Consider the following 26,195-nt stretch of genomic DNA (forward strand, 5'->3'; position numbering starts at 1 on the left):
AAGTTGCAGTACTTCCCTATTTCTCTGCACAGGCCAGAGTTACTTTGTTAGCTTTGACATACACAAAAGACAGAAGTTTAATTTTATATAGAAAAAATATAATCTGAAAATTTCTATAAAAATCTACTTTCTGATCTTTAAGATTTGATAATTTGCTAGGTGTGTTTCACTATGAGTGAGAATTAGCAAGGTTTGATTGTACTCTAAATCCATTAAAGGCTGAAATCTTACCTCATCAGGACTAGGGATAATATTTACACTGACAACCTGATCACAAATAACAGATTCTGAATGTATTCTGTTCAAGCGACTCCTTAGTTCAGCATTCTGGTTGAGAGCCTTAAAATAAAAATTGCACATTTCATTTAAAATTAAAAAGCCAGTGTTAAACAGGAAAAAAAGTAAAAAAAAAAAAAAAAGAAAAAAGAAAAAAAGAAAAAAAGGTTATTCTCAGAAATTTCCTAAGAAATCACAGAAATTCCTTTCTTCCGTTTATAGATAAATACCCATTTTGAGATCCTCTCTAACATGACTTAACCTTTTCGTTGGCTTGCTTTCAGTAATCTTCCAGGGTCAAGGGGAACAGATATTCTCCTGTAATATTACAGTTGCATTCTACCTTGATTCTTCAGATAGCTCCTTGGCAGCTATACCAGTGGGTTATGTACATTACAGAAATGGAGAGTGAATGCAGCAAGAAAGAATGAAACTGCAAAACAGCTAACAGGAACCACTGACAAAATTCTTGATACAGCACTTTCTGAATGAATGTTATCAATGCTAAGAGCCCATAAAAGGAAATGGCTTGCTTTCCAGTGGGGAAAAATAAAAATAATAATTAAAAATAATAATTAATAATTAATAATTAATAATTAATAAATAATTAATAATAATTAATAATTAATATTTAATTAATAATTAAATAATAATTAAATAATAATTAAAAATAATAATTAAAAAAAACATAACCACTAGCATCACTAGGTGCCTCTCTATTGAGATCAAGCTGATAAATTTGCATATATGTGCTCAATTCAAATTACTGATCCATTTGGTATCTGCTATTTTTTCTCCTTTGTTAAAGCCCAAGCTAGATTATACATTTGGGTTCACATACACATGACCTGATGTCTAGAAGCACCTGTTTGTTGAAATCCAGAAAAATACAGTGTGTTACCCAGAACATGAATTGACTTAAACCTAATATACCCTCAGTGCTTGGGATCATAGAAGCAAATAGTAGGCAGACATACTGATTTAGTGGACAGTAATAATAATACTGTAATAATCTATTTACTGTAATAAATACAGTAAATACAGTAAATAATACAGTAATAATCTGCTCCTCCCTCCTCCAAGAGCAAACTCTGAAATAGGTCCCATGAAGCACTGAAACAAAGTAGGACCAAAGTAAAATAGGTTAGCTTAAACTTTCTCTGAAAACATTTTAAATTATGCCATTTTGCTTTGTTCTGAAATGGTCTGGGTACGTTCATAGCTGTCATCTACCAGGCAAACAGACACAAGGCTAGATCACTAATAACAGCTGGGCTGTAGTGTCTTAAACTTCTCAAATCTGGTCACAAGACTGGTCGAACCCATCTGTCTGACTGTGCCAAATTTCCACTTATTCACCATTGAGACAACTAAATATATTTGAAAATCATTTTTAAATTAACACTGGAGGCCAGGAACTATAAGAACATGACCACCTATTTCATACAAGTTACTAGTGAGTCTCGACAGGTCCTGGTTACATTTTTATCAATAACCAGAAATGGTTACCCTCACCTTTATTACAATACACAGCAATCAAGCTGCATAATATGTTACACACCTATGTCTACAGAAACATTATGCATCAATTTTAATCTCACAGCAATAAAAGAAACAACAACAATAACAATAACAGTGTTAGAAATTTTCTTCACATTTAGGTGAAGTTCTGTTTGCCTTTAAGTCTCTGCTTTCATTTCTTGCAGATGCAAAGTTCCAAAGAAATCCACTTTTTATAGTAAAATCTTTCTCTTTTCCTTGTCTATGAAATCAAATGTTCGAGTTATTTTGCAACCCAAAGATGCATCTCATGTAATGGTGTATGGAAGGAGTTCACCAGAGCACTTACTGTTGCTTCATCTGTTCTTCCCAACTAAAGCCAATGACAATTTTCCTTTTGGCTTAAGCGGGAGAGACACCAGCCAGTAACAAGTTAGTATCTGAAAGTCCACTTTATTCATGATTATTCTGTCATCATGTAATAACCCATGATTCCTTTTGCAGTTGGAGACATGGACATACAAAACAAATCAGAAAATATACACTCAAAATGTAAAACTTAATTAAGAAAATGAGACTATCTCCTTGACTGTGGTGGAAATAGCTCCAATAAAAATATATATCGTTTGCATAAAAATCTTTGATACCCTTACTTTACCTTGGAAAACCATAATACATGCATGCTTACACAAGCAAATGATATTCTCCACATGTACTGAGATTAGGCTTATGTTCTCATGTCCATAACAGAACATATGCCATAGTTCTGGTTAAGAACCTGGCTATTTTCTTGGCGCCCTTTACCTCAGGGAATGGCCAAAATACAAAAGAAATAGTGCATTTGGCAAATTAGATGTGCCTGGAATCAAATCAAGAACATACCTGAGAGAGGGACTGTCTGAGGTGTGCTATTTGAGCATTGTGACCTGTAAGATCCTGTTCTGACACAATCTGCTTAAGCTTCTCCTTCTCTATAGCTATGCTGTTAAAGGCAGACTTCAAAAGAGAATGCACTAAGGAAAAATGAAGAAAAGAAAAAAAAAGAAAACAAGTGTTGTCTCAGCAAAGGATCTGGACATTTACATTTACTAAAATATTTCAGCAATAAAGACAGAGAGTGAGATTTCCATCCCACAGTTACATAAATTCGTAACAAAGAGCTGAACTTCCAGTAATCTGTGCCCAAATTAAGTACAAACACTTACAGCTTACAGGTTGTAATGTGCATACAATATGTTCACATATGTCATCTGAGCATATTCTTGATGCTGAGCATATGGAAAATTGTATTGTTAGAAAACCTGTGTCCAATGTTGTCTTTTTTCCTGTTTTTTTTTGTTTTTTTTTCCTGTTTTTGTTGTTGTTGTTTTGTTTTTTTTCAGGGTAATAAAATCTAAAGTTCTCATAAAACTTAATATTGCACTGATAACAAAGAGTACTTGGTCTTTAAACAGATTTTTGATAATTTTAAAGAAATTAGAGTCACATTTTTCCTGTGTTATGTAACAGCAAACTGACAACAAATACTATTTAAAATAGCATTTTTCGGTCATTCTTTTATCATTTTTCATCATTCTTTTATTAGCAACACAATGACATCTCTAAAGTACGTTCTAGTAGTAAGCACTACTTCTGTTGTTTCCATTGATGTAGAGAACATCTCACAAAAATTTGTGCACAAAAACACCCTGCAAGAGATATATGTAGTAGTGGCATTTTGATTCATCTTTTGGAAGAGGTAAAACAAAATGTTTGCAAATTCAATCATGTATTTACAAGGTGCAAAAAGAATTTTTTTTTAAGTTTTCTAAAAAAAAAAATAAATCCCTTATCAGACAGACTTTACCTATCTCCATATTCACAACATCCATGGAAAATATATTAAGGACAACACGTCATCTTTATGTAAGCCACGTGTCCAGCTAAAAATTCTCGTACAGTATCATCTAATACAGATGAACGTCTTGGTCATAACTAAGTGAAGGAAACAATGAAACACAACAGAGAAGCATAGTGAAGGAAAGGCTTGACATTTTCAGTTACCTTTTTGAGCCATCAGGCAGAATTCTTCTTGAAGCTTCATGTACTCGGTAGAGCACTCTAGAGGGTCTGTTACATGGCTTGGGGGAGTCTGAAACTCGATGTCTGCACAAAGGTTGGGATTGGATGAATGCAGCCGAACAGGGGACATTGTAGCACTGAAAGGGACCTACAGAGAGAAACAGTAAATAAATATTGTTTAAGGTGCAAACAACCATTTGTATCTGTTGAAGCAAAATATAAATTCCTTCTGAAAATAAAATACATGATTCACAATGTGAAGAACATAGTAAGAAAAAACATTTAACTTTTTACTGTCCAAAATCTCAGTACAGTTGACATAGAATTCCTTGTACGTCTTGAAAATTTTCACTGAAATAGACAAAAGAAAGCCTAAATACAGAGCTAACTGCTAACAGTGGAGTATTTAAATTCTAACATTTAGAAAAATGGACCATCTCCTAGTGCTTAAAAAGAAGATTGGAAAATTGAACCACCAAACATGCTGCTTTATATTTTGGCATTTGAGAGTCCATATCGTATGAATCTGTCTTCACAATACCAACACCTGAAGTATGCAAGTTCCTCCACAGATCTAGAAATAGGATACAATATTCTCAAATATATTAAAGACTTTCTATATTCTTTCTAATGAAACAAACAAAAAAATAAATCAAAACTCCATCTGACTTTCATTTAAAATGTGTAAGCCATAAATTAATGCAAAGAGATGCAGTTTAGTAAAATGAAGCAAACATTTTAGATTATAATTTCCACTTCTCTTTTTCCTTCTACAGTTTTTATGTACAGCAATATATATATGCATGCATACCTTACTTATAAGTAATATATATAAATGTATCGTATGTACTGAACGGTTACCTGTATGCTCCATATGCAGTGTATGGATACTGCTGTGTACATATGTGATGTGTGTGTGAGAGTATATGTTTTATTTTAATTTCACCATTTACATACATTTGTATAAAAAACAGGCCAAGAACCTAATTTTCAAGTCTAAATGTAAAGGGAAGGCATGCAGAACTACATTTTCTTACTTCAATATTAAGCACTTTTAACCACATTCAACACATTCTACAGTCAACATCTAATTTATTTTATGATATTCATCAAATGTATAAATAATTTCCACACTGCAGCCCAATGTAATTATTCAAATATGAAAAATGGGGACAAAAAATAAAGTGTGTCTTCTGAGGCATGATAAAAGTGGCATATAATATAAAAAGTCATATTACTAAGATTATTTTTTTTTATCAACAGAAGAACTATATACTGCCATAAGTATTTGAAATTGGTACCTTGTTATTTGATTAGATCAGAGAATGGTTCTATAAATCCCTTCCCATAACATTTGCCATCAACATATATTTTAGGTTTCTTATTCTCTGATGTAACTCTCAAAGTCCTATTGGACCTAGTCATCATATCCCACTTGAACCTGGAGCACTTTCTGCAAAATGCCAATTTCCACCCTGCTCTTCAACTCCCAGCTATGTACAGCACAAACTAATGGCCCTATAACACCTATCCAGTGTCAGCTTTGTCCTCTTCTCTCATGTGTTTTGATTTCTAACTATGCCAACAAAGCAGTTATTTTTCATTAGACATAGTTTTTGACTCATATCAAGAAGGCTTTATTAACAAGAGATATAGAATAAATTCCTTCCATGCATGCTGGACATTTGTCCCATTATCTTCTTTGCCAGTACCAGACTGCCTCTCTAAGCAGCCAAACTTCCTTATATTTTTTACACAGCTTAATTTTAAGTTTCCTTTACAAAACCTTTTCTCTTCTTACACGAAAGAATACATTTCCAGAACTTTCTGCCTGGGCGCACTGCAAAGGTCTAGCTGATCCAGGCACCTCTAGGACAGCAGAGTAGGTGGCTACAGCATAGCACTGTGTGGGGAACATGTTCCCGGTCCTCAAACCCATCCTGAAGACAGGAAAGCAAGCTGCCCTGTTATAACAAAGGAGCTGGAGGGAGCCCCGCAGCTCTGCATGCCCGCAGTGACAGGGCAGGCTGTCCCAGCCCCATGCAGACTGGAAGAGCTGTGGCCCTGCTGCCTGCACGTGGGGGTTTCTTTGGACACTTCTTGATGAATCTGGCTGAAGAGACCTGCTCTAAAGTCTACTTCTGCCTTGTACCTCAGCTGGCCAGGCTGAAAAGCAATATTCCTGCAGTGAGGTTTGTGGAAAAAAGAACATGTTCTCCAAATATTGTCACACTGTTCACAAGAAATGTACATTTACATGACAGAGACAAGGAGCTCTTTTGCTGATCGCTTTAGATACAAGAAACAGAAATTCTTCACTGTTGACTGATATGAATCTTCCAATTTCCTTTCACCGATGTGCTTTCTTTTATGGTGACTTCATACTGCCTTGAGTACTTGTTCATTTTTTTTTTCTGTTCTTAAAATATTTAACTCCTTGAGACATCCCTCTTTTTTTTTTTCCTCCTCACTCTTCTAGACATAACTGCAGGTGTACCTTGTCCTGAATTTCTGCTTTACTCCAGAGGTTGAAATACCCACTCATCCATCAGCCTCTTCAGAATTAGATATCCATGTAGGAACAGACTGTTCTTGGTAGTGTGGTACAGGAACCAGTGGTACAGGAGTTATTTTGGTGCCTCCAGCTTTTCTCCCTCCTGCACTTTTTCTAGGTCTTCCAAGACCTCTGTCCTCAGCTCCTCACATCAGCTGCAGGTGACAACTCAGCAATCTCCTGGACATCTACCACCTCTTTTCAATGCTGGCTGCCTTGCAGTCCAGGACCAGCTGTATTTGGTCCACCTGAGCACTCCTTGGCACAGCCCTTGTCCAGGCTGTTTAACTCCTACTGAACATTCTGGTCGAGCCTCCCATTGACACTCAACACCCAGCATCAACTGATTACAGGAGATTAAATTTAGATGAGTTAATTTGGGAACTGGAGTAGCACTGACTTCTCTCGTATTTTTTATGAGGGCCTAAGAGTAAATGAGGTTTGTGGTTCAGGCAGCTGGGCTTAAGCAGAAGCTGTGTCTGATCTAGCAGATTTTAGCTATGGGCTAAAGCTGCAGACTCTCAAAAACTTCAGCTTGATGTTCACTGCTTGATCTCAGTAAGGGTTTCTGTTTAAAGCTCACTTTATTCTTTAGTTACGCAGAGTTCTTTTTTCTCATTTGTTTTTGTCTTCCCTATCTAGCTGTTGCACTAATCAGCTAAGGGACTAGCCTAATGTCTGCATTGTGCATTCCCAATAATTTTTTTCTGACAAGGCAGCAGCTGAAGATATACTTATGATGCTAATTTGATTTCACAAATAGCATCTCCCCTCTCAATTAGAAGCCCCCAAGTTGATTTTAGAGCTCCAAATTTTGTTTCAAAGACTGGGAGAAGTAGCAAAATGAAATACAGACACTAGTGGTAGTAATATGACTTTTTGGGATAATGGAATGCAAACAGAAAGTGTCTTAAATGGAAAGGCTAACCTTGTATTACTAAAAAAAAAAAAAAAAAAAAAAATCAAGGAATTTCATGATTTCATGTTTGTAGCAAATCTCCTTGGTTCCGCTGTCTTGCTATGGACTGTCACAAGAATCTTTTACCAAATTTGATAATTTCTTTCCATTTTAAATAATAAAGAGAAAGTATATCAACACTATGTTCAAACAGTGCAGGGCCTGAGTCTAATCACCACCTGCACTTGCCTAAAGGAGGAGGGACATGTACCACAAAAGCAAGCTCAGATCCACATCTGTGAAGTTCAGTTGTGTCAGGCCTGACCACTTCTACATGACTCAGCTGAGAGTGGGTAGCATGGACACCTCCATAAAGCGTACGATACATCTTCATAAACTTATTACACATTCAAGTTACACAGCTTCCCATCTTTAGAGCTATCCTTTGATTTTTAAATCCACTCACTGTTGTAGCCACTGCAGCTGCTAGTCTCTGCCGGCGTCGTGTTGTGCTGAACTGGCCCTTCGGTGCCGGCCCTTCCTGACAGTGAATGCGAGAAGAGAAGGAAGTAGAGAAAGAGAAGGGAAGGGGTGATGGGACACAGGAAGATGACAGGTGATCAGAAAAGGGAGAGGGAAAGTCTTTAAGTGGATTTCAATTTTGTTAACTTGTATGGCCTACACATTCTGAGAACATACAGCATGTTCTCACCTGTGTATGCCAGAGACTTATATAGCTAGGTACTTTGCTAAAATTATCCCCATAAGGGGTAGACTGCAGTGCACTCACTAAGACTACAATAAATAAATAAATAAAATAAAATAAAATAAAAGTTAGCTCTGCATTTCAGAACTGTAAGAGTTATGGAATAAGAAAACAAAAAGGATGTTATGGCATGGCAGAAAACACAAAACCAAAACTCCTTCGTGGGGTCACTTGACCATCTAGAAAATGAATTCTGGAAGAGATCACTTTGCATTAGTGGAAGTGCATGAACTCCATTTACTGGAGATGCATGCATCTCAATGGTAAAACTTGGGGTGTGTGTTACAGGGAGCTTGCTTATGTAAACATTCCTGTGTACAACTCTAGAATTTCTGTGTCCATCCCTGGGCTTATTTGTTCATTTTTCCCACACACCAATCTTTGACTTCCATAGGATCAGATTTCTCCTTCTGTACATTACTAAAGGCAAGGCTTCCAAAGCAATGCAAAATCTCAGATAAAGCAATACAAAAACTAAGTATTCTAACAACTACTTCCTTTTTTGCATGCCTAACTTGTGTCCTTTTCCTGTCTAATTTCACTTATATTTTACTTTTAAGAAAATTCATCTTGGTACATCAAAGTCAAGTACATGGTACATCAAGTCTGCCTAATGAAGAAGAGCTCCACACCTATCATAAAGCCCTTCTATTTTATGTCTGATCAAAATGCCACTATTTTGAAGTCATTTAAGGAATTTGGAAGACTGGAAAAGCCACCTCTCTTCTTATAGAAAACAATTTTTAATTCCTTCACATTCTTCTTCCCCTATATCTTCATCTACAGCCACTTCAGTATTTGCAAATCTATATATATATTTACTTTTTTTTTCTGAAAGCTACATGGGCACCACAGAAATAACAATGGTATTGACTGAACACATAGACATCATGCTGAAGAACAGAATATTATAGTCCAATACCTAGCTGAAGTCTCCATACCCTCCACCCTCTGGTTGATGCTACTAACAATGCTACAGACTGTGGAAGGTTTTTCTGATGATAGCAGTAAGAGAAGCCTTGCTTTGCACCTTTTTTCGTAAAACTATTCTATTAAAAACACATATAAAACCTCTAAAACAGAGAGTACCAACTTCATTAAAGTAGATACTGCATCATATACAGAATACAAAGCTCTCTGCCCTACAGAAGTATGTCTATCCTCTGAATAAGAATTTAGAAGAATATTACAGTTTAATAGGGACATATATGAATTTATACATACATGTACAGAGAGCGAATCATGTGCAAATACATATATTAAGCACTCAAAATCTGCAAGATGTGGAATGCAAGTATACTTTACTAAACTTGGAACAATGAGCTCTGCAGAACCACTACCCTCAAACACAATATAACGTGAGGTAAAAATCTGAGTTATGATTAGTAACATTTATGTAAGTACTTATTTAAGGGAAAAGGTAGCAACCCAGTCTTAGGGTCTGGTTGTTTATGACCTAAAAGCCTCAGTAGAGCAAGCTGACTTTTCAGGTCACTCTGTGCTAAATAGTTTTGTTAATCATATTCTCCCTCCACCTCCCTTTAAATCAGTCTTGGAACTTTACATCTTGGAGCACTCACTGAAGGAAATCAAATCAATGATAGTTCATTTTGATCAGTAGTACTGATCAGTACTACTGTTTTTACTTCCTTTGAAGATCTCTAGAATGCCATGAGAATGACAAATTGGTCTTTTACCCAAAGTAATAAGAATGTCAGTTATTGTACAAAGGTATCATTTGTAAAATGAATGAACACAGATCAACTAACCTGTTGTTGCGGACTATTTTCTTAAGACATTTTTAAAAAAGACTCTTTAAAAACAAAATAAACCTCCTTTATGTAAGCAATCCTTCTTTAGAGAAGCACTCCAAGTACATGTATTTTTTCTTTTGAATTGAAGCCTGTAATTTAAGCTGTTTATTCAGAAATACTAAACCCCAGATCTTACAAAAGTATACACATATGCTGTTTTATATAGTCATATATATATATAGACAATTTTACTTGGGGAAGCGACCCCACTTTTGTCAGGGGGCAAAGTCACTGTGTGAGCAAAGTTAAATGTATACAGAACTGATATACCTGAATAGTAAATATGTATTTGTAAAAAAACATAAAAAATAAAGTAGTCAAACTTATGTAAGTTGTGTTAAGTACAAAGTGTTTAAAATATACTTTTTTTAAATAGCAATTTTTTTTTTTAATAGCAACATGAGCAAATTATGAATAACACAACCAGTCAGAGTGAGGCCATCTTGCACAGATCACAGCTTTAGACCTTTCCTGGGACAGGACAGCCCTTAGAAGAAAAGTATTCGAGCTCATAAAGCTAGTTAAGATACCAGAGCAGCCATAAAGGAGTAAACATCCTTGAACTTGCAATTCAGAATCATTTTATTTTTTCTGTTTCCGTTCAAATTAATTTGTAAATCAGTCATCAATAATTTAATGCTTTGCTCTAATAAAATAAGCTTTACATTTCCACCACTAAACTTGCCATTAGTTAATTCCTGCCAAGACCTAACTTCGCTGTTAAGATTACTTTTTCTCCCCAGCAGTGACAAACCCAAGCAGAGCAGTCCATGCACACAAACTCTCTCAGGGGAATCTGCAAAGTCACCATACTTGAGATATTCAGGAGCAGGAGCACAAGACCCGTCAAGCCACCAACAGCAGTTTGAGAGTCAGATGCCAAAAGGACAGTCTGCCAGAGAAAGCCCAAGATGGTGTCACTTTGGCAAGGTGCAGGCGACACAAGAATGACTTGCAATTCCTCATGGAACACACTAGATGATAATACATTGACTGCTTTCATCATTTTTTCATATTATTATTATTTATTTTTTTTTTATTTGTGGAGATGAATTTCTCCAACACCACTGTGGTATGAATGAAGAACATACAATATTGACTTTCTTTTCACAGGCACCAAGTACTTGCATCCATTTTCCTGGTATTTATTAGTAGCCTATATTATTCAGCAGCAGGAAAACACAGTGATCCTTCAAATGCTGGGGATAGGGTATGACATCAATCACCAAAATTCTTTCATTACAAAATGAAGCTTTACAAACCTAACAAATAAAGCCTTTTAAGCCTAACAGATGCTTTATTGTACAACCTGTTATCATTTATCTAGTATAACTGTTAGAAGAAAAGTCACCTAAAACAGCTGCAATCAGAAAGCTGGAGCAACTGCAATTTCTTCTTTCCTTAAGAATGTCAGTCTTAAATGAGCCACAGAGTACTCTATATTGTTCCTCTGAGTCACAGAAAAGTCCTTATTGTGTCTCTAGGGAACATATTAAAGGCTTTCAAAGTTTGCATGAATTTCAAGGAATTTAAATGGGTTAGAAGTTGCTGACATTTATTTATTCTGCAACAGACAGCACTGTGGTGATTGTTTGCTCCTGAAGTCAGTTGACTATAGTCTTCATTAGAACTTGATGAGTTATGAAAAAAATATTATTTTTTTTCTGAATTAGGCTTCAAAACACACACTGACTTCTGACAAAACACAGTAAGACATCCTGGATCGAGCAGTGATCTAAACTTCGTATGCTTATTTTTGTGCTTTTACTTTTAATCTCTAAGGCAGTAAGGATGAGGTAAATTCTTTTTTCTTCATGAAATTTATTCTTTAGTTTATTCAATTTGTTCCCATAGTAGCCTTTTCTGTAAGAGAGGGCTTTTGAGAATACTTCTAATTGGTAACATTCCTAGTATAGGTCTTAACAAAAACAACTGGTATGTTTAGTATTTCACTCATGCTTTCTACTTCTAGCTTGATGTCACCTGTTCAAGTGCCCTTCTTGGCAAGTTTAAGATGGAACATCGGTATCCCCATGTGCTGCATGCATATTGCCTTTTTTGCACCTTAATTGACTAGTGTTCAGCTTCTCCTCCTCTCCCTAGATGGCAATGTTTTCATATGAATGAAAGTAAAATCAATACATTTTTCACTATCTTATCTAGGTTTTAAACAACCAACTGAGATTTAATTTACATCATCAGAACCATAAGGGACAGTACATTGACTTCCTACTTTCAGTTAATATAACATTTCATGCTTAAAAATTCGTCTAAAAGTACAGTGAAAAAGAAAGCATTATGCATTCAGTACCTGAAGTTGAATTTTTGCATCTTTGCTGACACTTTTTGTTCTCCACCGTCTTGTGACCCGCTTGTCTTTCTTTGAAATATCTACACAGTTAGCCTACATTACACAAATAGTTAAAAGCGACAAAGTGCTATTACGTTGACACAAGCAACACAGACAAGTACACCAAGTTAGTAAAGAACTGTAGGGTTAGACATTGACAAATTAGAAAGTAAGGAAAAGAATGCTGCTGCCAGAGCCCACAACTACAGCAGTGACCAGGTGTAGCTACCCATACACTTCTATAAACTAATAGTGTATTTAATTTATTTAGCAAAACTATTGGTATACCTTTTTCATAGTGCACAATGTTTAGGACTAGATTATGAAACCCTCATGTATTTCTATTCTGTTACTACTCCAAGCAATGCAGGGTTCACCTGTTCCTGAAACCAATGGTAAGCCTCATCTCATTGGACATGAGATATGGATGACTTTCCAATGCAGCAACACCACTGGGAGATTTGTGTACTCAAGGGGGCTGAGTGAAAAAAGGAAAATAGTATTTAGGATTTAGGATCTGCTGTTGCTTTCTTGTGGTCAGAAGGAAAACTCACGCTGAACTAGGAAATGGTGCAACCCCCTTAGGAACTCTGTGACTATGCCCTTTTTTCTAGAACATGCAGTGTGCTTCATCTTTGAGGGTTTGGGTCTCCACTCCTTAAAAACTTAAAACAGTTTCTTACTCAGCGCAGTAACAATTCACTAAATATAATTTCAATGCATGCATCTATTTCTTTTGCAATAGTTCTTAGTTCTGCTTTTGCAAATGACTTAATCATTTGATTCATCTTATTTAAATCAAATAACATTAAATGAATACACCTTATCTGTTTACACATTAAACACTATTACATACAATTAACACACAATTCAGATAAACTTTCCATCCAAGAGTTCCTATGATTTCAGAAAATCATTCTAAGTTAATAAACAATGTCTTTATACTTCCCTTAACACAAAGAACAAATGTTTCAACATGATTACTTATTCTCAAACATATTTACCTGCATGTCTGTGAAATTTGGTGCTGACTGAGTTCTCTGCAGTATTTCTAAATTTTGAAGAAGTTTACTGAGTTCCACAAGGTTTGACTGACAATGAGCAAGATCTAACATATATGAAACAAAAATAGATTAGGTGGTTCAGTTCAGACCTATTTTTTTTTGCTATGATGTCCATCACCGGCATTGTATTGTATAAGAGTTAAATGCCCCAAACCCTACTAAGTAAGGCATCTAATAACCTTATTTTCAGAGATGTTGAGCACTTTTTATTTTTATTTGAGTCAGCAACAAGACCGAACCTCAAAAGTTGACTGCAGTTTAACAATGATATCCATTAAGATAATATAGATTATTAAAATAAATTTAAAAACCATCATCCCACCACATCTAAAGAGGTAATTTCCCACCACAAGCATCTAAGTACCTGAAGAGCTCCCTCATGTGCATGTAAAGATGAAACTTAACCACTTTCATTGACCATATATTATTTTATATCAACAAGATGTTTTGCTGAAAGAGTAAGGCGCAAAAAAAGTAAAGACTAACCTTCTGCACATCTGTCCATCTCTTCTGAATCCTGCAACCAGGCTGCTACTTTACTCTGACCAGTAGTGCAAGTTGCAGGAAGACTGTTACTGCAAGGTATAGGAGACTGCCATGGGAAGTTATTTTGTTGTACCTAAGACATAATAAAATGCTTACACTTGCTGTTGCATATCTTGCTCAGTCAGTGTAATCATCATACTACTTTCAAATAAAGAAATAAAATAGGCATTGTGATTTCAGTGGTATCTACAATTTGACTATATGCTTCCCCAAGATGCAGGGGTTTCTGTAGAGCATATTGAAGAAACAAACTAAACACAAACTCAGAAGCACACTGTGTTTGCTAACCACTATGAAATGGTGTTAGACAGATTTAGACAGAAAAACAGGTTTATTTCCAATGCCAAATGCTAGAGCAAATTTTTCTGGAGACGTTTAACTCTTTGCAGGATCTCTATAGTAGCTTGTTTATGAAGTCTATGGTACAGATAAATTAGACTGTCTTTCAGCTGTGTGCTCTCAGCTTTTTGCTAGCCATTGGATCCCCCAGCAGAAGGTCTTCTCTATTGGCATTACCAGCAGAGCCCACTGAAACTGCCCTTAAGCAAGCCCAGAAAGCATGAGCTTCCAACAAAAGGACACTACATACCTTTCCATCAGATACATTAGCAGCTGGTGAAGACTCTGTAGTAGAGGCTGAAGGGAATATATGGAAGCTAGCATCTCTTGGAGATCTCACAATCTCATTCTGACGGTACAACCGGTGGTGGCGTAATTTTGAAACCCATGCATCAAATGAATCCTGGGACTTCACCTAGAAAGAAACTCACTTTCAGGAAGGTATTCTTTTCCACTCCCTTTTACTGTTGTTTTTGTTTGTTTGTTTGTTTTATAATTATTATTTATTTTCACTGCAGATGAAAAGAGAATAAACATTTGCACCATTTTTTACCTTCAGATGATAGATATGTTCTTCTGTGTCAAGATCTATTCTGCGAGCCTTCTTCTTGATGGACATAACTGATAAACCTACATCAATGCTCCCGTGTACTTTGCCTTTCTGTATCTGAAATCAAAAAGCAGGGTAAGAAATTAGTAGTATCATGCACTTCACTACCGTTAAGAAAAAAATATCTTGTGCTGATGTGTTTTCCCATTTTAGGAATATTTTAATATAATGCCACATAAAAATTAAAACCTCAATCAGACTAAGCATTTAGTGTTTTTATACATGAGAAAAACATCTCACAAGTGTTTAGTGCAGTCCCAACTCCAAATGAAAAATGTGTTAGTTCACAACCGCACACAACTACAGGTAAGTGAGAAGCTGAGAAAATTAGACAGCTCTTAGCTCCCTGCTGTTACAGCTTGATGGTTAGTGGTATTTAATCTACCTAATTTAATGCTACCCCCTATATCTCAAGTACATTGTATTACTTCTCTGTCCTATCCACATATCTCAGAATAATCAGCTCTCACTAACGTTAAAATTGAAAAAGCAAAATACATGGTCGGGCTAATCTCTCAAGCACCTTCACTGAATAAATTACTTTAAGAAATGTAGCTTGTATTCTGATAGAAGTGAGAAAAGCCAGAAACTGGGGGGATATAACTCAACCAAAACCTCACACACTTTATATAGCTCTCTCTCTGAATCCATCAACAACTTGCATGGGTGTGATGTCATAAGTATGCCTAGTATGAGAATGAGGTTTAATCACTCTGGCAGGTTGAATTTGAACACAAATTTTAAAATAGTATGCAACTTTACTTACATCAATTGGTGACTTTGAATATTTTAACAATCCATTATCAAGGACAAAAAATCTCTGAAAGTGAAAAAAAAAGAAAAAACACCTTACTTTATTCATGAGCAGATGAAATTTAAACTATGTACAATTATTTATCCGCTAGAGAAAATGATTACCCTGTAACAATTAAGAGTGTTTATGAGTTAGAAAGAATATAAATATGGTAGTGACATTTTTTAATTCTTGTTCTATGATGACAGTGATCTTCTAAGGAAGAAAAAGTAGATTCTCTGTTTCCAGCAGTATATTCTAGGTTTAACTTAAGAAACCTCAAAAATGAAGCTTGTTTGGTTTTTTTTGTTCGTTTTTCAGTCAATTCATTAATGTTGACAAGGAAGACACCATAGGCTGAAAGAGTTAAGTGTTTTTCTTTTTTTTCTTCCTGGTTTTCTTCCCAAATTGGCTCTGTAAGCCATCTGACATGGAAGGGAATGACAATGTTTTCCTGATGGGATCCTATTAAGTTGACAATATGAGGAAGGTCAGTACTTGTATGGCAGAAAATATCTCCTGAAGATGCTTCTGGAAATTATGTCAGTTGCACAACAGCTGGAGACATAACTTTTTGAATAAGATGTCAAAAAAACAGCATTGTTTTGTTTGTTTTTTACTGGGTAAAAAAAAAAAAAAAAAAAAAAAAGGTTCCACACACCAGTGACCTTTGCTTATATTCCATTTCAAAGCTTCAAAGCATACTGCACTTCAGAAAATGGTGAGCTAATCTGTAAATTGTACACATTATACCTGATATGCTACTAAAGCACATTGTGAACCATCAGAATATGACATAAAGCATTCAGTAAACAGATGATGGTACAGCTTTGCTAGCAGGTTACTAGCACAGCACATGCTAAAAGTACTGTCTCTCGAACTCATTATGCTCTCAGCACAAAGTATTATAACAGAAACTGCAGGATATCAAAGCAGTAGTTGAAAAGGAAAAACCTTATTAACAAGTCCACAGTTTTGAACCGTAAGTTCAGCATTAATCACTAAATGAAATGTAAGGCAGAATGAAGGGGGATGCTGAACTGTGAAGCTCTTACTACAGTAAAAATTATTTATTGGTAACTGGTATTTTCACTGGTAACTACTCTAAAGTCAGCACAAAAACCAGATCACCAGTAGTAAACTCCGTTACAGAACTGTGAAAGTTAGATTCCCCTTGTTCTCTTGTTAAGCTCCTAAAACAGATATTTGTCTAAGAAACAACATATTAACATAATGTATTTTAAAAGAGTGGAAGCAGTGGGTTATCCCATAAGTTCTTATGTATTCGATTAATTGTTTTTTGCTTGTTTGCTTTTAGTGTTTTGTTTTTAAATAAGCTCTCCTTTTATGTTCTTTCAGTGTTTAAATATATCATTAGGCAGCACGGTCTGCAATGCTGAAGCCACAAGCTGTGTGCAAACTAATTCTTTACACAATCTGAAGAAAAAGTCATACATTGAAATCCTGGGCATTTATTTGACAGCCATTCTATTTCCCCTAGACAAAACATCCCAACTCACAAAATGAAGTAATAATCATTTGACTGTTTTATGAGACCTTTACCTTGTGCCAACCTTTTAAGGGCCATTTTCTCTTTTTCAGCATGAAGCCTTCATGTTTGTCTGGCTTCTGGACATTGGTTTGGCCAATTTTCAGACCCTCTATGATTTCCCAGCTGTCAGGTTCCTGGTGAAAAAGTATGAAGACACATTGATTAATAACTGTGTGTACACATAATATAAAACTGCATTTATATGTAGGACAAATTCTCCAGTGCAAGACAAAGAGTATCTCTGCATTGTAAGAACTAAAAGGATTGGACAGATGTTACAAGTGGAGCACAGGCAAAAGCTGTATGCTAAAAATCTACCTTTACTTAGAGTATTCCTTCTCAAAAAAATAATGGGATTGTGAAATAAGATGAGATGAGATGAGGAAGAAATCTTACTACTGACTATATGTAGTCTGCACTTTGTGGTATTCCCTGATCATAAAAATGTGTAACTTTTCTGATCTTTAAAGTACAATCTACATTGATTCTAGATACTCTGATTTTTCTTTAAAATCAGACAAACAAGCAGCAGAGGTTGGTTTGTTGTTGCTCTGAACATAGCCTAGCTCTTGTCTTCAATTACATTTTATGAAACAGAGTTTCAGAGGCTAATTGCACCTTCAGGAATCTGTAAAAGGAAATTAATCTTTTAAAAATTTTCCTGTCATTCCTTTTCACTGCATTAAGAGAAAAGCATAGGGAAGCTAGCTAATTTTCCCCCTAGAGAAAAGAATATGAACTGTATCGTTTCAGACACAACCAGCTGTACGCCTTTCTGAGAGCCAATTAAAGCACGTTCCTTGCACACAACACTTATTCCTTGCACACACCACATTATGTATGAAGACTTGTATGACTTGAGCCTGACTTGTGATATACCATAATGAACAGATAAAGAACAAAGTTTTTAAAGAGAAAAAAGAGCCATGCCTTTATTCACATTCTCTTGCTACTATTGCAATCAACAAAATTATAAGAATACTAGATAGCTGTAAATTGGTATTTTCTCAACTGCCACAACTCCCAGTGATATTATCAAAAGTTATTGGGAGAGGAACGAGGTCATCCTGCATCAAACTTTTAAAGAAGAGAAAAGTTTTCCTCTATTTTCCACAAACCTGTCCGAAGACAAGCACTGTCAGCCTTTCCTAACTTTCCAAGTTACACAGCACTGATAACATGAGCATTACTATTGTGGAAATACGATTTTAAAAGTAACAACAAGCTGTACATTTACAAACCTCATTAAGGAGCTGCTAATCTGACAAGGATGAAAAGCTCTATTCCAAACAATACATATGCAAATTTCAATAAAAAGTTTAACTTTCCCTGCATAACTGCAAACTGGAACTATCATGGTGCTTGTAAACACTGTGCTCAAGAACCATCTTTTTGATTTCACTGTGTTTTGCTTGGACATTCTATTTCCATTACTGTAGAGGGAAGCACATATGCATTATTTTTTCCCTATGAAGAAGCACGTGGCTCTTGAGGGAGGAAATTAAACTATGAGTCCCCTGGGGCAAGCAGAGGATCTCTCTCCACTACTCTGCCAACTGACTCCTCACCATATTGATTTCTCCTTTAGAAGATCAGCTGCAGGCATAAGTCTTTTATCTACTAGATAACATCAGTATTGATTACTTCTCAACCAGAAATCACACAATCTCATACAGCTATTCATTTAAACCAAAGGCCAGATACAGGGGGACAAAATGAGCCATTATTCAGTGCAATACAGATACCTGCCTTCTGCTGCACCAGTGCCAGAAGCTGCTATAAAGCCACCCTGACAACCTTAACTGTGGCTCACCGCAGTCCAGGTTTGGTCTGAATGTGCCCAGTAAGAGGGACATTATGCCATGGACCCTTCTGCTGCAAGAACAGCAAGAAGCAAAGGAAAAACAAGGTGACGGTGATGTGCTTGAAGGGCCTCCATCTGATGTTGGCTCATCCAAAGCACACCTCTACTACTTCAGGACTTATGCTATTTAATACATATGCAAAACAGCTCTGCACAGAGCAGTAGGGCCAGGAAACACACATGTAACTTACAGAATCATGTTCTGCTTATGCCCCAGGTTCTGGCAATAAGGAAGCCACTACCAAACATTTTTTTTTTCTGAACCTTGTCTTTTTGTATACAAAGCTTCTTGTCTTTTTTTTTTTTTTTTTTTTTTTTTTTTCCAAACAAAACAGAACAAAACATTTCATTTTGCCCAATGGAACACAATCTTTCATGTGGGATTTGTTTTCCCAATACTGTTTCAGAACTTATACATTATATTTTTTCTTTCCTGACACGTATTCCATAACAGCAACCACACATTTTCAGTAACAATATTACTTTTTTTATTTGAAGTATCTTAAAATTAAGTCTTCTTTATGAATCATTAGACTTATCTGGAATCAGCTATTCCAAAACTCAGGAATTCAGCCAGGAGGACATTGACTGCAAAGCACTGAACACTGCATCTTTCAGAAACCGGTGGTGTCACCTCTACAGTTCTATCAGCAACAGATTTCTTTTTTTAAGAAACTACCCACAAGAAATGCCATTAGGAGGACTGGACTATATTTTTTTACATTAATATCATTATTGATTAACAGTTCTTTGGGACTTAGATATGATATGCTCTGCCTTTAGAGGATTGTACTGAACATTTTTCAAAGACCCTGCTAGCTCCATATTGTGATACTATAAAACTTGGTCCTGGGAGCTATTCATGGGGGGAAAAAAACACTACTATCCAAATCCTTAATTTTGCTAATACAGCATCTGCTAAGGATTACTGACTTCTCTGAGATCTCAGCTGGCAAACAGGAAGTTCCAGGGCAGGCACATAATGTATTAAATAACAGAATCATAAAAACCAATATCCCAAAGCTCTTAGTCAAATTAGGTTGTAACCACAGAAGGAAACACCACCTAGACCACAGCCTGTGATTTTGCTTACCTTGGATAGAGAGATAGGGTCAGTTTCAAGGAACTGCTTGCTAAAAGAAGGGTCTGTGCTCCCCGAAGAAGCCTTCCGCTCCAAAATATGTATGCTCTAAAAAAAAAAAAAAGTTATTAAAGATGACCACTTATCATTCAATGGCATTTTTTTAAATACATACTCAGTAATGAGTGACTGATCTTTATACCCTTTATAGAATATAATTCAAAGTATTATAATAAAATATAAAACTTTCTATCAGCATCATGGCTCAAAACATATATAAAGTACTACCCATGCATAACGAAACTGCACAGTTTGTTTTCCAGGGCAACAGATATCCCTTTCCTTCCCCTCTTTCATTTCTTATCATTGGTTCTAAAATTAACTGATCTGTTCAATCTAGAAATGATTGGGAACTAATAAAATAAAATAAAAGCCGGAAAGGCAGGTAGTGCAGTTCTTGCCTATGGAGACTCAAAGTGCTCCCAACCAGATCAAGCACATTTTCTGTTGAGCTATAAGACACTGACCATACATATCATGCAGTGGGCACCACCACACATTCACTTCCAAAACAAACCATTACACATAAGTTCTTACTGCCCCGAACATATTCATAATCATATCTTGGCTTTCTGCTGAAGTGAGGTGAAGTAACTCATTACTTGAGTGCTTGCAACAGATTACAAGTGTTCACAAGTTCATTTAATGGGTCTGTGCTGACAGGCTTGTTGGTGAACATTTACAAGGTAAAACAACCTCCAACCACTACAGCTGTTTTTCTAAATATGACTACTTCAAAATTTTGATTCTTTAAAGACTGGTACAAATGTGAAGTGTATAATCTCAAAAACAGCCTTGAAAAAACATTCCTTTAAAAACAAACTAACAAAAAATAAAAGACTTCTTCCCATTTTCCAGAAAAGTTTTATTCATATTTTGTAAAAGAAAAAGCATTCTTGCTGTAGGTTGGGAAAAAATAACCTCATCCTGCCTGCTTGGGTTTGCATTTTGTTCTCTGGTGAAAATTCTGCTACATCTCATACTAATATTTAGTATTATACCACAGCACATCAGTAGCACCTCTGTGAAATGATAAAAAACTGCTTCATTTCCAGCACATGTAGCACAATGACAAACTATTGCAATTACAGTTCTCTTAAAAGGGCAATTTTTTTTTTCAACTCTAACAACAATTACATTTTTGTTCACAATTAAGCTTCTTTACGTTCACAGAAGAAGAGATTACACAGGTACAAGTGAGAGCAGAAATAAGCAGGGAATATAAAAATACATATAAACACAAAACTATTGTTTATACAGACAACTAAGTACATAAGGATCATAATCAAAGCAAATTATAATAAGCACAGCTATTCACATAAATGCATATATAACACAGGCTGTATCTTGCTGCAGAGAGACTCGTAGACCTTTCTTGTTCTCTTTCAGTTTGCAACTGTGAATGAATAGGAAAACATGGGGACTGACTCTGCTGTCAATGAAGATTAACAAGCCTCCCTGCCACTTTGCAACAATAATTGGTATTTTTTCAGTTACTTTTTATTTAATTTTACAGTGAAGAATAAGGAAAAGCGGCAGTGTTATTGTATCTGCCACATTCCCCAGGGCCAACAAGCAAAAGCTTTGTCATCTGTGCTTTGAAGTCTTTCTGCTTTATCAAAGAAAGGCCAACTTCATTATTTAGCCCAATGTCCACTACCAGACAGATAAGGGTTATGTTTATTTAGCACAAGTTCCTACATGTTGAATAACTTAATACACTTGTTTGAGCTGAGCACCACATGGTTACTAATGAAAAACTATGGTAATTTTTTCTCACTGAACACATGAAATGCTACATTTCCACACATAGCATCAGATTTGAACAATATGCAGTAAAACCTTCATCCATTCTTCCAAGGAAGATTAACATGCCTTTTGATTATCACAGTCAGGATGATTCCCAACTTTCTTGCCAGTTCTGTTTGGCAGGCAGGAGCCCCTCCATCTCGAAATGGAGCACTGCCCAACACAGATGTTCTGAAGGTCTCGTGTATAGCAGCCAATGCAGTTTGTTGTTACATAACTGCAATTTCATTTTGTAAAATATTTAGAGTAGAGCAACCCAGCAGCCCCTGGCTTGCCAGATTTCCAGTGACATTTTCAACCACATGATTCTAAGGCTAGGTTTTTGTGTGTGTTGTGTTATTTTATTTTTTTTAATCAGCTCTCTGTTATTACAGTTCCACTTCAGTTGAGAAACACATTATTAGCTAACAGCACTTTAATGAATGCTGACTTTTTCAACTATTTGTCTGGAAATCAGAAAATGAACACTTTTAAAATAAAATTGCCTTCTTTACATGCCTTACTTCAAGAAGCGTTATCTCATTTTCTGTAAAAATCTCCTTTCCAATTCTTTTCTGTCATAACCACTATTACATTGACACAAAATAATTCCTTTAAATTTATGACGTCTCTAGCATAATATTAAGACATATTATTTGGTGCAAAATGTTTTCCATTAATGTATGTTATATTACTGCAAAATTACTGCTAGAAATTACACAATTATTTGACATTTTGAAAAGCTGCTATTTTTATAATGCAGAAGTTTCTTTACCTATTTAGCACCACAGAAAGAAGAATTATTTCAATCTAAAAGTTATTATCAACTTTTTGGTTTTAACAAGAAAAAGTCAGTAAAACAAGCACTTAAGTCAGTGAAAGAAGCACTTTAAAAAAACTTATGGGAAGAAAGAGGCAGATCAATACAGCTTCTGGGTGTTGTTTATCAGAACTGACTAATCCATGAATCCAGGCATATTGGCCAGCCTGGAACACTCCCTCATCCCATCCCAAGAGCACAGGCGGACTATTTCATTGCTCAGTTCCAGGTTTCCTGCATGCTTCAGGATTACCTGTGTGCTATTTCTGTCCTGGTAGAAAATGCCAGCAGTTCTTGGAAATTAATTCAACAGAACTATGAGTTTGACTGAAATTGTTTCAAAATCCCACTGCTAAATCTTAGTCCTAACTGTGACCCTTCCTTCAACTTTGAGATTATTCACAACATATGTTACAGACAAGACCACAAATCAGCTACAAAGTGTCCCTAGGAACCCTACACATGGTGAACACAAGTGCTGATTCTTTCCTGTGTTTATTTCATGTTGCTTCCCAAACACATGTGATGGAGAAGAAAGCCGATGGACAGTATAATGATGTGATGATGTTTCATATTCTCACCTTTTCTGGAGGGCAAGAATGAAAAATGTATTTTACAGTATAAAGATATCTTTCTAGATAACTTGGCTCTACATAACTGGCTCTACATGCCAATTTTGTTTCTCAGTGAAGAGTTCAGAGACCCATCCACCTCGTCCACCAGAATAAATGCTGGCATAGAGCATCTGGTCTCCATCAGGCCATAGAGGCTGAAAACTCTAATGTTTTTTAACTGAATATGACTTCCCCTGTAGAGAAAAGATATTCAGGTGTGTTTTCAAAGGGAAGGCAAGGAAAGAATAGCAACATTGGGTAAGTAAAGACATGAAATCCAGTGAATGTCAAGTCCGGCACTCAAGCCTCCCTTTCTGCTTTGCTTCTTAATTACTTAATGGAATTAATTATACTTAATGGAATGAATTCTCTCTTATTTGATTTATAATTTATTGATTTTTCAAAAAATAGACAATCTGGTGAGGAATTTATTGCTCACATCAGATTCAGACTCCCTTTAGTTAAAAATATGCATAATGTGGCTATCAATTAATGAAAATGGATTGGTGGGTCACTCTCCTTGCTCACAGCACTCATAACCAGAGCATGCATACAGACACTAAGAGAGCAATGCAAAACATAGTTTTTCTCTGTTTGTTGTTGTTGGGTTGTTTTTTTGTTTGTTTGAGTTTTATTTTTAATTCAAAGTACTGGTTAGTGCATCTTCGTCTGCTATTCACTGGAATTCTTTTCACAACCTAGCTACCCCTGCACAGATGTGTGTTCTGTATTTGAATCCTGCCTCATATGAAGTGCAATGCTTAATAACATTGTCATCTAAAAACGTAGCATTCTTCACTTATCTGAAAAACAGCAGTAGAAAAAGGTTAGATACAGATGTAAATGCAATTTTGATATCTTTTAAATAACACTGCAATACATGTTTTCATCTGCAATATTATTTCCAAATGGAATAACCTTGAATTTGGTTTTATCTTAGGCTACATCTCAGTTTTCTCTGGCTTTCCTTCTGCTGATGTTGGAATAAAGACAGAGTCCTGAATATCACTGTAAGAGAAGGGTGAGTACAAAACAAAGTAACCACGTCTCCATCACTGTATTTCTCCTTTCTTTCTTCTAGCATGCTTTTTATTTTGTATAAGACAATGACAGTCCTATTTTTATCCTCAGTCTCTCCTATCAACCCTGCACCATACCTGTCTTCCAACAATCTGAGCTATCAACTAACAAACAAAGGAACTTAATACTTCATGAATAGCACATGTAGTTCATCTTTTTTTCACTTTGTAACACATACTCATCTTGTATAGAAATGTGCTTAAGAGCAGTTTATCCTTAAACATTGTCTCTTTGTAACCTTTTTACTGAAAGACAGATATATCTAAGCAGCAGTTCTGCACCATATTAATAATACACAGGTATGCAGGTATCCACTTCTTTCCCATGAGGTAGAAAATAAACACTTCTTGTATTACAGAAATGTCAAGGATTTGTTTGCACAGGAGCTCTCTATTAGCCCTTTCTGGAACTCCAGTTTTGCATTGCAGGCAGTGTGTTACAGGCAGTATGCTTTTAGCTGCTGGAAACAAAGAATCCTTTGCTTTTAAAAGATTTTTTTTCACAAACTGAAAAGAAGTAAGCTCCCGCTCCTCTGAAGAGATTCTTGGAGGGAAGCACTAACAGAACTGGACAAAGCAGAGAAAAGCTATCATTGTAACTGCAATCAGCTGGAGTGACAGTGAGCTTGGGATGACTACCAAGTTGCAGCCTAAGTCTTTAATGGCAACTTTATTCTTTCTCATTTTAGATTTTGACAGGCTTATCTCAAAACAGAGCAAACAGATAAACTGCCAATATCTGACTGAGAGTATTTAAATGTTTGCTGATGATACAAAGTGATATTATGAGTGTTGAAGAATCACAATTCAAAGGGTTGAGATTTTTCTAAATAGTTCCAGGCAATTCTTTTTACTAATGCTAATATAGTAAAAGAAAATGAAGGAAAATAAATCACATGCATACAAGAAAATTTCCTTGCTCTGTTAATTTGTTAACTAATACAAGCATTCTAGACATGGTAAATGGCCTTCTTTAGAAAATATAAGCAGTTTCATTCTGATAAATGATTACAATCAAATTTAAGTTAACACAAATTAAAGGACGAAGTTGGACACTCACCTAAAATTGTGTGTAGGTTCAGAAAAAGAAAGCCCTTTCTTCCTGGGGTTCTTTCACATCCTACTGTAAGCTACCTGCTTAGACTCTTTCAATATAATCTAAACTTTCATATACACAGCAGAATAATATGAGGTGTTACGGGGGAAAAAAAAAATATATATATATATATATATAAAGAAAGAAAAGAAATGAAACAGGATATTTGATTTTTTTTTAATTTTATCTAAAATCTTTTTCTACTGAGAAAAAAAAATAAAGTTTCAATTTAACAGCTTTATTTTCAATGCCAGTATTTAGTAAAAAAGTATTTAGTAAAAACAGTAAAGCTACTTCCTGTTCTGACACCTCTCTAAGGCACACATTTATTCTGCTCAATACATTTGTATGCCTTCAACATGGATCCTCCCTGTCTTGCACAAATGTCTTCAAAACGGAAGCCTTCATATCATGCCTGCCATTGCTCCCATCTTCTTTCCATTTTTGTGTCTTTGCCGTCCACTGAGGAAATGAAAAAAATCATGCCTCCTTTTCTTTCCAAGAAACCATAAGTCACTTCAAAAGTGTTGCACTTCCCTCCTCAGAATTCCTGTATGAGTGTACGTGCACACATCAATCCTCAAAAGCCCATTTGGGACTGAGTTAGAAAATGAGTGCATATTACAGTAATCTCAATTCGTGTCTTAAGACACTGGAATCGTATGACTTT

The 26,195-nt window shown here is 35.7% G+C and overlaps 1 protein-coding gene across 1 annotated transcript in view; it reads right to left on the minus strand.

The window, feature by feature from the left end:
- The window catches only part of OSBPL6 (oxysterol binding protein like 6), a 47,791-nt gene that overhangs the window by 13,569 nt on the left and 8,027 nt on the right, over positions 1-26,195 (minus strand). Inside the window, exons 2-11 of the mRNA XM_082764051.1 lie at positions 20,081-20,176; positions 17,135-17,257; positions 15,545-15,598; positions 14,722-14,835; positions 14,419-14,583; positions 13,770-13,902; positions 13,224-13,327; positions 3,820-3,985; positions 2,659-2,789; positions 232-339 (exon numbers count right to left, since the gene is read on the minus strand). Of these exons, the coding sequence (XP_082620177.1) occupies positions 232-339; positions 2,659-2,789; positions 3,820-3,985; positions 13,224-13,327; positions 13,770-13,902; positions 14,419-14,583; positions 14,722-14,835; positions 15,545-15,598; positions 17,135-17,257; positions 20,081-20,176 (1,194 nt within the window). The remainder of the gene's footprint in view (positions 1-231; positions 340-2,658; positions 2,790-3,819; positions 3,986-13,223; positions 13,328-13,769; positions 13,903-14,418; positions 14,584-14,721; positions 14,836-15,544; positions 15,599-17,134; positions 17,258-20,080; positions 20,177-26,195) is intronic.

This window comes from Aythya marila (assembly GCF_965140915.1).
Source record: "Aythya marila genome assembly, chromosome: 6".
NCBI lineage: Eukaryota > Metazoa > Chordata > Aves > Anseriformes > Anatidae > Aythya > Aythya marila.